This window comes from Haliotis cracherodii, unplaced genomic scaffold, assembly GCF_022045235.1.
Source record: "Haliotis cracherodii isolate W230 unplaced genomic scaffold, xgHalCrac1.p SCAF_18, whole genome shotgun sequence".
NCBI lineage: Eukaryota > Metazoa > Mollusca > Gastropoda > Lepetellida > Haliotidae > Haliotis > Haliotis cracherodii.
In genome coordinates this window covers 893,083-907,447 of record NW_027266273.1, presented here as the reverse complement: position 1 = coordinate 907,447, position 14,365 = coordinate 893,083, and the positions used below count along the sequence as shown (strand labels likewise).

At 36.5% G+C, this 14,365-nt stretch overlaps 1 protein-coding gene across 9 annotated transcripts in view; it reads right to left on the bottom strand.

Moving 5' to 3' along the window:
• The window catches only part of LOC139465642 (thioredoxin domain-containing protein 3 homolog), a 42,001-nt gene that overhangs the window by 26,456 nt on the left and 1,180 nt on the right, over positions 1 to 14,365 (bottom strand). For 7 of the 9 annotated variants that reach the window (XM_071247362.1, XM_071247356.1, XM_071247363.1 and 4 more), the window contains exons 2-6: positions 13,400 to 13,440; positions 2,176 to 2,299; positions 1,802 to 1,905; positions 569 to 640; positions 47 to 163 (exon numbers count right to left, since the gene is read on the bottom strand). In XM_071247362.1, the coding sequence (XP_071103463.1) occupies positions 47 to 163; positions 569 to 640; positions 1,802 to 1,905; positions 2,176 to 2,299; positions 13,400 to 13,402 (420 nt within the window). In that variant the 5' untranslated portion in view covers positions 13,403 to 13,440. Of the gene's footprint in view, positions 1 to 46; positions 164 to 568; positions 641 to 1,801; positions 1,906 to 2,175; positions 2,300 to 4,090; positions 4,160 to 13,399; positions 13,441 to 14,365 lie in introns of those variants that run through there. The other 2 variants (XM_071247361.1, XM_071247360.1) reach the window with 2 other exon arrangements.

Genomic DNA, 14,365 nt, shown 5'->3' with positions numbered 1-14,365 from the left:
ATCATAGTATTTGGATGTTGTATAACTGTTAATTTTGTCAACCTACCTCCTTCCTTTCCACACTGCCATCCATCACCTTGTGCTCTGCTGCCAACTGTTCTGTGATTGTCCTCAGAATAACAGGCGAGTTGGCACCATGGACAAACCCAACCAAAACCCCACCCTGTGAAGGTAACATCATTTTTAATCAGTTTCAGACATTTGAACACAACATCTGAAAAATGTACTGTTGAGCGTTGGCTTCCATTGTTAATCTCCTATCAGCACAAATTATCTGTTAGCTTCCCTTGTTAAGTTTCCACCTTTGTTATCTTATCACTTTTGTTCATATATATGTTCTCCTCCTCATAGCATTTATTCACCTGATGAAGGAGTAAGTCTATACTCCGAAAGGTTGTGTTCCTCATAATAAAGAAGTTGACATCCATCAATTCCCTTCCTTACAATATCTGAAGGTCATGAATAATGAATGTTTGATAAAATTATAATACAGACAATAATTATTCACACTCCCTTTATGACAGGCAGGAAACAAAACTGTCTACACCTGCAATTTCTTCCTACTTACAGCAAATAAAAGGAAGCATGGCTCGCATCTTCCCCTGTACTTGTCCAGAGGATCAACTGTGTCTGCCTTGGCCTTCAACACAGCAATATTACATAATTAACTTATATAAATCTCCAATGAAAGGACCAGGAATGTGATATAAACTTGCAGTTTTGAGTGATTGGAGTTCATTCAATATGATATTATTTTGGGACAGATTTTAGTGACAGTGAAACCCATTACACTTAACACAATGTGTTATGTAAGTTTGAAGGTACCACGACTGTTGGCACTGAACAGTTAAGTTAATAACAAACAAGCATGAAATACTCACATCCCCCGCCAATATGACATGTCGGGTGTGTGCAATGCATTAGCCCCTGTGAACTATGTTCACTGGGCCTTTTTGTAAAGAAATATAGTACGTTTTTCAAGATCTGCTCCGGAAACGAGGACTACCACCATTTTCAGTCTAAATCAAAGTCTTTGCCATGGAAACTCAAAAAATAACTTTTTTAAAAATCCCAAACTATCAAAAGGCACCGATTCACCACTAGACCTATCTATGTGCCAAGATTGGTGAAGAAATATGTTACAGTTTTCAAAATCTGCTCTGGAAACGAGGACTACCGCCATTTTCAGTCTAAATCAAAGTCGTTGCCATGGAAACTCGAAAAAATAACTTTTTTAAAAATCCCAAACTATCAAAAGGCACCAGTTCACCAATAGATCTATCTATGTGCCAAGTTTGGTGAAGAAATATGGTACGGTTTTCAAGATCTGCTCCGGAAATGAAATGTGACGGCCGGACGGAAGGATGGCACCATTCCTATATCCCGCTTCCACTTCGTGGTGGGGGATAATAAAGATGACAGGTTATGGAGAACAAGTTAACACAACTTGTTGCAGTAACTCTTATACGTATATATATATATATAAAGATATTTTTATATCATATTATTAAATAGTTGCAAATAAACAATGCATCATGTACCTACACCTTATTTAAAAAAATAAACGGACGTTAAACATTGTTCATATGGTCAGGGAAAATGAAAATTCCTTATTTTTTACAGATAAACTAAGGAACATGCTAACATTGCTACCTTAAATGCTACAACACTGGCATTATCTGGGTTTGGTCTGACACTCCACTCAGTAATGAACATTCCCATTCATGCAGCATACTGCTTTTGATAGTTTAATATATGCTTATGTAAATATTATGCACTGTGATAGGACATATTTACACACCGCAGCAAAGTGAAGAAGTTCATCTCCCAACTCATTCTTCAAACGGCGAAAATTACCGACCATAGCTGCACATGGCCCACACCATTCTTGGTACACATCCACCACTGAAACATAAACAACAGCTTCACAAGATGTCTGACACAATATCATCACTGAGTCACCATATGTCTGTCCAGTGTTAAACTGTGGGTGTGTGCTGCAATCTGATTGGTTGAAAAATGTAGTTAAATGGAAATTTTTTAGATGACCAGTGATGAGTACAAGTATCACTTGTCCCCAACTTGTATTTTCATGATTCAAATAAAACTGTTTTCTATAAAAAAATCCAGGGGGGCAACCCCCATGGCTGGCTACAGCACTGTGCTATGTCTCACCCCACAGACCCTCCTTGGCAATCATCTCCTCCCACTCCTCAGTCGTCTCAATCTCCTGCTGGAGCTGCACTTCCTGCTTCCGTCTCGCCATCTTGGCTGCCTTCTTCTTATCTTCCTCTGCACCCTGAAAAAGAACATCTGAACACTGTAAGCCACAGACATGGCTGGACACCCCTATCGGACACTGAAACCATCAGGTTTGTCCACAGGACTACTAAAGTTATGGGTTCAGGTATTTAATGAATCCTAATGGACCCTAAAAATCAGTTTCTTATCATTGTTGAAGTGAGTGAGGAAGTATTGTTTTACGCCACTTTTAGCAATTTTCCAGCAATATCACGGCAGGGGGACACCGGAAATGGGCTTCACACATTGTACCCATGTGGCAAATCAAACCCAGGTCTTCGGCGTGTCAATGAGCGACCGCTTTAACCACTAGGCTATCCCTCCGCCCCTATATCGTTGAAACCATTATAACCATAAATTACTAATCACACAAGTAATAAATTAATTTTCTGTGTTGTGGATTACAAAGGTTTTTCTTAAGCCATTTATCATATTAAAAGATTCATTGATTGTTCTTTTTTTTATATACTTTTCATGGCACTAAACTTCAATGCTGAAATCAGCGTATGACATAAATAACATTTACTGATATTCTAATCTATAATATCTTTGGAGGTGATGACTGTTGATAACAATATATCCAGAAAGCATGCCTGTTGTTTCACATGTTTCTAACTCTATAGCATCATTCCAACAAACAAGCCTTGTTACTATGTTAAATCTATGTCATTCATCAAGTTCATGCTTGAGATAGGTGACTTATAATGTTTTAAGTAAATCTTCTTCTTAAGCTCTGCGTAACACTATCTATACTATGTGTAATGCTAAATACTATTTCCTCCAGGCAAACTTAACTCAATCAACATTTCAGTCTTCATCTAACTAGGATCTTGAAAATATCACAAGCTGTCTTCTTGCCAAGTCATGTATGAAAGGCAGTCTAGTTCTAGCCTGTTTAAGAAATAAAATTCATCTCAAAGACATATAGATTCTAAATCCTATCTAGTCATGCCTAGTGCTGTCATGATCAGTGCTGTCTGTGCAAGATGCTGGAAAGTAGCATCTCTAAGCATGTATTTGTGACCTGTGCAGGTATACCTTGCCGCGACGGTACCGGGGTCTGTATGGTCCCAAGACAGGCTAGGATAAAGGTCAAATGACATGTACTCAAGATACCTTTCTCTATACACAAACGTTCACCAGGTACCATTCTTTATACACATATGTTCCCAAGGTATCATTCTCTATATACAAATGTTGCCTGGTACCATTCTGTATACACAAAGGTTCCTAGGTACCTTTCTGTATACAGAAATATTCCAAAGGTACCTTTATGTATATATAAATGTTCCCCAGGTACCTTACTTTGTACATAAATATTCCCTAGGTACCTTTATGGTATATGCAAATGTTCACCTGGTACCTTTCTGTATACATATATATTCTCTAGGTACCTTTGTGTACATACAAATGTACACCAGGTACCTTTCTGTATACATAAATATTCTCTTGTTACCTTTGTGTATATACAAACGTTCACCAGGTACCTTTCTGTATACATATACATTCTCTAGTTACCTTTGTGTACGTACAAATGTTCACCAGGTACCTTTCTGTAAACATAAATCTTCTCTAGGTACCTTTGTGTACATAGTGTTATAGAAGTCCAATATAAACAGTAATTGTAATCAGAGTACATTAAGTAAACCTTGCAAATCATAAGTTTCACCAAAGACGTATATATACGTCCGTGGTGTCACCTATTTTCGTTACATCACGATCTATCTGCAAATGTCCATTCACAACTTTCATATTAAAGCAAATAATAAGATTATAGTATCATAGTTACCTGGAAATGAACTTCATCTATCTGAATCAACTTTGTGGGTCATGTTCACTGCTGATAGCTATGTTTATCTATCACTGAACGTTCGCGCGGGCAGCACTTGTCAGGCATGACCTGATTACCACTTTGTGTCACTACGCTATTTACATCCATGAATAATATACCTATTGTTATCATTATGCACTATTATTGTACAGGTTGATGCATTCCATGTTACCTTGTGATTATATTTGTTCATTGTTTGGATTCATGATGTATTTTGAGTGATAAGAACAGTGTTTGCCAGGGACTATTTCTTGTATACACTCTTGCAGCGCGCTATTTTTAGACAGTAAGTTGACATTTGATCTAGATAAACAATGACCTAATTCACTGGTTATTGAAGATTTTCCGATAACTTTCTAGCTCTAAAATGTTTCAAAGTATATTTCACTTGGATATTAATGATAATTACACTTGATCGCACTGACAGGGTTATAAAAAACAGTTTTCGTCCACTAGGGGCCTAGTCCTTATAATGATAACATATAGCAAAACCCTTAAAAAGGGCATATTTCCACTAGTCCCTATGATACCTTTACCATTGGGCTGTTTGGCAAGGACTATAGGACTAGTGCCAATTTCTAACGCTGACTTAATAACTAATTTGATCTGTTTGACAATTCTGAGGTTACGGTGACCTGTCAATTATATTTACGCTTGCCATAGTGACTGTTTATAACTTGGATGTCCGTTTTCACATCAAAGTCATAGATTCATGATAAAGTATTTTTCTACAGTCTAATCTAGATTTGCACTATTCAGACACATAGAGGACAGCATATACGTTCCCATATTTCTAGCATTTGTACCTGCAATATGACAATCGTTCTGTGTTATGACATTTCATTGCCGACAGTTCAAGGAAAAATTGACATTCTGTTTGTCCGTTTCTCTGTTAATATTTGCCAAGTATTTTAATGAATCGTGTTACTGTCCGAATTATTAAAGGACATAGAGGACAACATCAATACTTGGAATGTGGGCATATTTTCTCCTATAGGCCTATTTGTCAATGGTCTTAGCGTACGTTTGACGTCTGTCAAACTGTCCTCCCAGTCGCTTGGTCTGAATCTATCCTTGTCCTAAATATCATTGTATCAGATATTAGCACAAATTCTGTTTGTTCAACATGTTCGATCTATTCGGACACTTTGTACAGTATAAGGACAATACCAATTGATAAAAGAAACTGATTGTTTCGTAAATTTCACTTAATTATAACGGAGATGACCACCAACAAAGATGGCGGCCACTGACGCTACGTTGGCGTAAAGATATTGTCCATTGAATTATAACAAATCGTCTCGATGTCCTGATTATTTCTACTGTGTCCTAATTGTATTCGGACAAACAGGACAAAACAAGGACATTTTGTAATCACTTACTTGTGTTGGAAATGGCATTACCTATGCCATGCTTGGAATATGAAAGCCATCCAACTTGTGTTCTGATTGGCTAAGAAAGGTCACATGACCTCTTAACCCTCTTGGTGCCACGGGACCATATATGGTCCCTCACTTTTCACACCCGCATAGTGCCAGGGGACCATATATGGTCCCGAGAAAATGCCCTTTTCAAACTGTGAATTTTGATATTTAACACTGAGTGCGCAAAGTCAAAACTATAACCATCATCACCCCAATCATCTTAGCTTTAACATCGTGTAACTCATACTTTATACAATGCTACGGATTGCGAAATATGGCGAGATTAGTAAAGTGGCTACCGCTCTTCTCGGCCTTTTTCTGCCATGTTTGAACACCAAGCGAACGACGGCGAATTTTGATTATGCACCAGTGTCACATACACGTTAATATTTTCAGACAAAATCCTAGTTCATAAGAAAAAATATGACCTGAGTGGTCAGAAAGACATATTTGTCCCAACTGTATACTTATTCACGTAAATACAATTCTGTTCACGCCTTTATGAACAAGGTTTTTTTACACGTTTTGTATATTTTTATCGACTATCGGTAATGGCGGAATGGTCGGTACACATGAGAAAACGACAGTGTATATTTCCATTACATTTATGCCGTTCATTGAATGAATTTATAACAATCATCACCCTTATCATCTCAACGTTAATATCGTGTAACTCATATTTAATGCAGTGCTACGGATTGCGAAATATGGCGAGATTAGTAATGTGGTTACCGCGCTTCTCGATCTTTTTCTGCCATGTTGAACTTCATGCAAATGAAGGCAATTTTTTATTATGCACTGTTGTCACATACACGTAACTTTTATTTTATCAGACAGCCAATTTGAAAAAGAAATCTGATCGGACTGGTCAGAAAGATTTACTAGTCCCCACTGTACAGTTGTCATGGCGATTTAGCACGGCGCTACATACAAACCGACAGTGCAGATTGTCTTTTTATTTATGATGCTGATTTACAGAAAATATTCAAATCAAAGATACGGAAAGATAGCTATAATCGTTAATATTAAGTTGATATAGTGTATATTTATTGGCAGGAGGTTCATGATCAAAACCTAAACATTGAATTGCCAAGCCCGAAGTGATGAACAGTACACGTTCGCATCATAGCAGTGCCGCGATTTCTTGTTTACCGGTTGTCCTACATACTCGCCCGTTCAGACAAATAACTGCTACTTTTTTCATATGAAATGACTAAGAGTCATGTGTGATTGCTCAAACTACCTGACCGTGTGAGTGACTTGCCCTAACTGTTTCACATTTTGTCGCAAATGGAGATTTTAAAAGTGTGGCCACGACATCTAACGTGAGTCGACGCCATATTGTAAACAAATTGTGTCAAGGTCGGTTCCGCATGTGGTATCTCGGCCCCCGTTTCTGTCGATGGTACACGCGATACAAACACAATGCAACTACTGAAAACATCAACATAACTTCTACAATGATGCCAGCAATACCTTTTTGCATTTGGGTAAACCGCTTATGGATACGATGTGTTGTAAAGTTCGATTTCGATTTGTTTTTCCTTTCATTGAAACTGTGATAATGGCGCTGTGATTGGTTTGCTGAAATCGTATTTCCATGCTGTGATTGTAGAAGATAATTGATAACCAATTGTGTATGCATATATATCATCAAATACACATTACTAATCTCTTCAGAAAATATTACAGCTCGTTTTCAAACATTCTGCCATGGATATTAGATCAAACATTAATATTAGATTTACAAATTATTTATGTACACTGTACTCTCGATTAACGTATGATAATCTATTGCAAGTCTTCAACTCTTATTTGATATGTCATCGGAAATGTCAGCAATGAGTAAAATTAATTTTATTTCGTTACAATCTGCAATTTTATTCAAATAGGCTAATAGACGGTAGATGCTTACCCGCCGCTGTGAATTTGTCGTCTGGACAGGTGCGCGTGATTTGACCTCGCGTGTTGTGACGTGGATGACGTCACATGAAACAGCTGATCTAATGTTGTGGAGAGTATAGAGAATACTACACTCATTCTCGTTAGATACCATTTTTACGAAACGAGTGGACTTTCTATGGTATCTGACCGAGCGAAAGCGAGGTCAGATACCATAGAAAGTTCACGAGTTTCGTAAAAATGGTGTCTAACGAGAATGAGTGTGGTATTTTATTTATTACCCACGTTAAATATATATTTAAGTGTAAATACATAACAACTTTCGTTCATTGACAGACCAAACTGAAACCGGTTGCAAAATTTGGTTGCGCATGAATATTGGTATATGACCAAATATGGGCATTGTTGACATGTTTATGCATACGTATTAACAACATGCGCCTGCTGATCTGTTTGCAAACAAACCAGCACCGACGCTCAAGATCCCTTTGGAAGAAAGTCTTCAACTTATGGTAATTCAAGCGCCATGTTGTTAGTACGCAGGACACCGATAAGAAAATTTGAAATGTCACATTAGCGCCGCGCTTTGAATATCGGACCAACAGTCACACGCATCACACTGCCGGGGTCCCGTCTGTGCAATCAAAATGGTTCGGTTTCCTTGATCTATCAGCTGAATTTATATCATGTCCGTACCATTTTGGAAGAGGGAAATCAGACTGTTCGCCAAAGACATTCATGTTAACTGTACCACCCTTTACTGAAGACGTGGAAATCAACAAACTCAAATCTGCTTGCATGTCAGTGACAGCTTCGAACGATCGAAGGGCAAGGTCGCCACCGGAATAAGAAAAGACAACCGCGATCCACTCACAGCGTTTTACGCTAGAGATAGGGAATGTTACTATTCACATTTGGGATGTTTGGGGCCACAAAATCAGAAGTCAGGCACACTTCCACGGAGTTTTCGAATGATTTGTATCGAAACTGTGAACTTTAAGTGATCTGGTCGTGCTGTCGTGTTCGTTCATTCATGAACAACACTTCCCAAAACAGCGCCACAACATACGCTTCAAAGGGGACACCGATGGCACAACCGGATCATCCCAAGTAAGTCTAGATATCTGTCCAGATAGTTTAAACAGACTTCATTTCACCACGCTTATCCTTTTACGTTAAATCAAATTGAAAGTTGCGAAAATGGTCGGGTGCGTCACGCTCAAGGGACGCGCTCGATCGGCAGTCGTACATTGTAAATCGATTTATAGATCTAGCTCGATTATATGTCTGTAGGAGCTCTATGCATAACTTATATAGAATGCAAACCGAATTTGATGCGTGTGACTATCTTGTTTGGTTTAATAAAGTGTTTGTAAATATCTCTCGTTCTCATGAATTTCTTCAGTTCTGCCTTGTAATCGCAAACTGAATGACGTCTCGAGATTTTTTATGAATGAAAAAAGTAGTCCCGGTGTGACAGAGGTCACGGTTATCCAATCAAAACGAATAAAACAAGGTCAACCTTGTACGACACACGTGTGACGTACGGATTTAGTATCTTACCACCTGTATCTTCACCACGTGGGTAATAAATGATGGATACGCGTGGTTTCATTTTCCAAATAACAATATTCTCTTTGGCTGAACTAGAAAGCATATCTAGTACATCACGATTGGAAAATGTCTACGGCGACCGAGTGAAAGAGACCGCATATCATTTGACGAACAGTGTTAGAATATTTGGCGCAGTTTTCTAATTTTGGTATGTTGACATGTGCTTTTCATATCTGTTTGAATGCTTGATATTCAAAAAATAATGTGCATTTAGTTGAGTACAGTGAGAAAGCTGTCAAAATGGATCCAATATTAAACAACCTAGATTTTTAACATTTTAGCTTCATCTATTGGAATTTCGAATGGTTCAATTTATATAATAACATAAACAGTAAAAGTAATTAGATCTACTCACAATATTTAGATAATCAATTTCCGAAAGACAAAAAGTTTTCAGTGTAAATGTGATTTCGTTTTGATGTTTTATATAGTTATATTTATGTCTTTTTTTCACTTTGCATTATCTAAATTACCAAATACTTCGACCAGTGACATAGTAGTAATTAGATTCTACTTTGTTTTGTATCCTAAGCATGAAATAGATATTTTTTTTAAATAGATGTTTGTCTAGGAGCAAAATCGATCAATCCATTCTTGTGTTGTTTTTTTCACCATTTTAATTTGTATATCTTCCCTCCAAGCTGTAGTTTAGCTAGGCCAAAATTAAGGGGGAAAAAGAAAAGACATAATAAACCATTTTTATTAAAGATTTTGCTGGTTAAATTTTCCAAGTTCAATACCTAGAATATATTTTTCCTTTTATGACAAATAATTCCATTACTTTCATTGACCTACGATCATTATCTATTTCAAACTTTTCCTTTAGTAGAATGGGATGGAATGGGAAACTAGTGGAAATAAACTATCACGTATGTCCTTAAATGTTCATGTACATACCTGGCTAGGTGTAAATACACTTCTAAAGTCGTATTTATAAATCAAATGAATAAATGAAAGAAAAAGTGGTATTTCATGGACTGGCCATACAAGTATATTTTGAGCAAAGGTCTAAGTTAGGCAGCCAAGTGCGAAATACGAGCTGATACGAGGATGTATGTTTTCTGGTGGCCATAGTGAAACAATGACATATGGAAAATGTACGATGTCAGTTACCCCGAAGTTGTTTTTATAACTAATAAAAGAGCACGGTCACTGAAACATACATGGACGTAACCGGGATTTCTTCAAGATATACATTCCAAACTGTCATTCGTTTTGTGACATAATCTTTGAAACAGTCTGCGTATGAATTAATCGCGAACACTTCCGTCAATTTTGTTTTGACGTCAAAAACACGCACAATTTCATCGGGATTTTTTATCGGTATATATAACTCACAGAAAATTCTCAGTGAATGTGTACTTCAACATAAATATCATATGTCTATCACTATTAGGACATGTACTTGCCAATGATATGAATTATTGGTCATTTAGATTTCAAACAAGGGCGCTTACTTGACTTTGCTTGCCATATTTGGGTGCGTCCAGATTACGATTAAAGTGGAAAATTCGGAAACTTATAATACCAGCACTTTTTACCAGCAGTGCATAGATCTTTGGGATTTGGTGACTTTAGATACTGTTGGAAAGACAATCAACTCGAGTTGCATGTTATACAATTTGGTTACACTGTGTGAAGAAATAAAGACGTTGCAACACTTTTGATACAATGTATACGTTTTTGTAACCGCGACGTCAGCACAGTGCGGCACTGAGCGGTTTGCAGGCTGACTGACGTCCAGGCACCATGAGGGTTAAAGATGCCTATAAATACGATCAGGGGTCAAGGTCTAGCATAGGACACTTCTACTTATCATTCACTACCACTAGGTACATATTTTGATACATTTTTAGTCCAAATTTTGAAGAAATCTCTTTCCATTTTATTACTTAAAATAACATTTTCTCAAAACAATAAGCTAATATAACTTAATATTATTACTTCTTTGGAGACTGAGCCCTGTTAATAAAATCTAATAGACTTAATAGTAGCTGATCAAAACTGGGGGTATTTATTGGCATCATTTTTTTTATCACATTGTTAATAATTTGTGTCCACATTGTTGACATTTAGAACCAAAATTAAACATAAAGTTTGTAAACGCCATTACAAACTTGGACTGTCAAACTTCATCTTTGCTCGTGTTATTTGTGCTTTCACTAGCACCCTAGGGGTGTTACAATACAAATGTTCACCAGGTACCTTTCTGTATACATAAATATTCTCTAGGTACCTTTGTGTACATAAAAATGTTCACCAGGTACCTTTCTGTATACATAAATATTCTCTAGGTACCTTTGTGTATATACCTTTCGATTACACAAATGTTCTGTCCCGAGTCCAAATTTACTAACCAGGTACCCAACCCCCTATTACCCACCCCAACCTGAGTACCCACTGTAGGTCTCAAGAGATTGGTACAAACTGTCTGATTAGGAATAGTTTGACTGTAGCCCTGGCAAAATGTATTTAGACACACATATAAAATTATCTGGTCATGCATATGCTGAAGTTGACTGAACTTTTATCTTTATTTAAACATAAAAAAAGTCAGAAAGAAATGCAAACGTCAATGACTTGAAGTGTAACCATAGAGTTCTCAATAATATTTGTCATTAAACAATATATCACCATGGGTCCGAGTAGTGCGGTGAGTACCCGGGTCCTACTCGGTACCCTCCCACCCCCAATTCCATATGAAGCACATATGGAATAATCATTACATGCACTTTATAATATTGTTGATGTAATGCAGACCCCATTGTTGATAAAATGTAGACATCATACTCACAGTCTGAAACTTGGAGGAAATAAACTCTACTATACTCACAGTCTGAATTTTCAGCCTCTATTCTGAAACCTGGGTGTAGTAACATTTTGCATGGTCTAGTATGCTCAGCTAATATATTATGCTAAATTCTACTGAAGATGATTCTGAGAGACAATTTGGACTGAGATAGATATAAATCCAATCAACTTCTATAAGTAATGACTGTTAACTCAGCCAGACAGGGGTAGAAGCTAGTTCTATCCATACTTTCCTGTGTGTATACGCCAATACACAAACAGTTTGGTATATGAGAAACGTCTCAGCTTAACCACTTCAAAGCTCCCATAACAAAACACATTTCGACTGGTACACCTTGATTGGTATTGTGTGTCTAAATATATATATATATATATATATATATATATATATATATATATATATATATATATGAATGCTGATGAAAATAGTCAATACAAAGAATTCATTTGTTGAATTGTGTAAACATTCATAAATCAATACAGAAAAATCATGGTAATGTCAATAGAAGGGTTGTTGCATTTACTATTCAATTCAATACACAAATGCACATCTAATTTACAGGAAAAGCAACAAAATAAACACATAGAATGCACTGAGAGTAAAATAATACTTTCCTATCAGAAATACTGTTCTCGAACCATTACACACTAAAAATGAAAGGGGCTCCTGGGGCTCCTTGAAGTTTTCTTCTATAGTTCCGGTATTTGAACAAGATCAAGGGACCCCTAAATTTTCAACATTATGGCTATGACAAGAAACCTTGAACTAAATGATGAATTTCAAACACTGCAATTACATACACCAGACAGGAAATAATTAAAGAGCCTCATTAATTTATGATACTGTACCTGTTCCTATTTGGTAAATGATTTGTATGTTGTGTCTGAAAGGCACATGACAACAATGACAGCAAACCTTATGACTTAAAAACTGGGCACAAGAGTGGTGCTCAGTAAAAGATTTGAGTTTATCATTGCTATTTTATGGCATTATCCTACAGTTGAAGCATAAACATATCCTGATTTGTTGTATAATATTTATGTCTGCTTTATCAGACAGCCTTTGTTACCTGAGAATATTCCATTATAATGAGTACTTTGTCAAACTTTGGATTCAAAATGCAGAATTCCTTCATCATGTGGTGGAACCCTGATCTAAGACAATAATCTACCAATTCTGAGAATGTTGAAACTTCAACATGCCTATAGCATGTACAGTACTGAACATATGATTATGATGTTTGTACAAAAGCAAAACTTACTTTTATGAAACATACATCATAACACATCATAACATGCACAAAGAAGGCAAACAAAAAGTAAATTAAACTTCTAAGAAATTGCAGGCACTTCAATCAAACGTGTTGAAAAAGCAGTTTTTTTTTAATCAAACTGAATATTTTTGATGATAGTGTTATCAAATCCAAATCTGATCACAATTCCATCTTGTCTGAAAACCAATGTCAGTACCAACCATGCAAACAAGAAATGGTGAAATGAATTGTCAAAGTTTTACCATGGTTGAGTCTCAGGTAGGATCTACGTCAACAAGGATGTCTACAGTACAAGGGAAAGGATGAGATTAATACACAGACATGGATATTATTCAAGATCTATGCAACATGTACAAGTCAGCAGGAAACATGGTAATAGATGTATGCAGATGATATGGAACCTGACACATTCAGCGTTAGAAAGTCAAAAGGCAACTGACACAGAAATGTGTGTTATATATTTTTGGTTGAATAATTTTACTTTTAATAGCACTCTAACATTGGATAAAGATTACATGTAGTTATTCAGAGGATGAAGCAGACTCCACACTTCTAATACCATGAATACTGAATGTTTGTAGAATGAAGAGTCAAGGTTGAGATGCTATACTGTCAACAAAGATAAGATGAAAAGAGAAACAGCTTCTAAAAGTCTGCAATGATGAAAGTTAGCTGCTTCTGCTGGAAGATTACATATTCAAAACAGAGAGAATCTGGACCCTAATTTTAGTAAGCAAGGTAAAGCATAGGAAATGGGACACATGATACTCTGACAACAAAACTACTTTTTTATATCAGGCCTTCAGCATGTTGATGTTTACTTTCTTTGCTTGTAGCCAATGGATCTTGCTTCAAAATGTCATTACTTTCAAGCAGTATATATCCTATTTTTAAGAAATACATAAGAATTTTTAGGAGTGGTTGATCCTTGTCCACTATGGATTTCATTCTGTCTGCAATAGAAACTAACACAGAACAAACAAAAAGAAACAAGGAAACATATAGATCATTACATACTTACTTACCTCAACTTCAAAGGAATACAAACAACAATTTCATAAAGAATTTGAGATGCAGTTATAGAAGTGATGACGTGACAAGAATTAATTTGTAAACTGTAACTGGTTCCTGTTCAAACATTGGGTCACAACTGGCTTGTAATTTGTCTGAACAGTGATTAGGTAACTTGGCCTTTGCACTAATCCAGA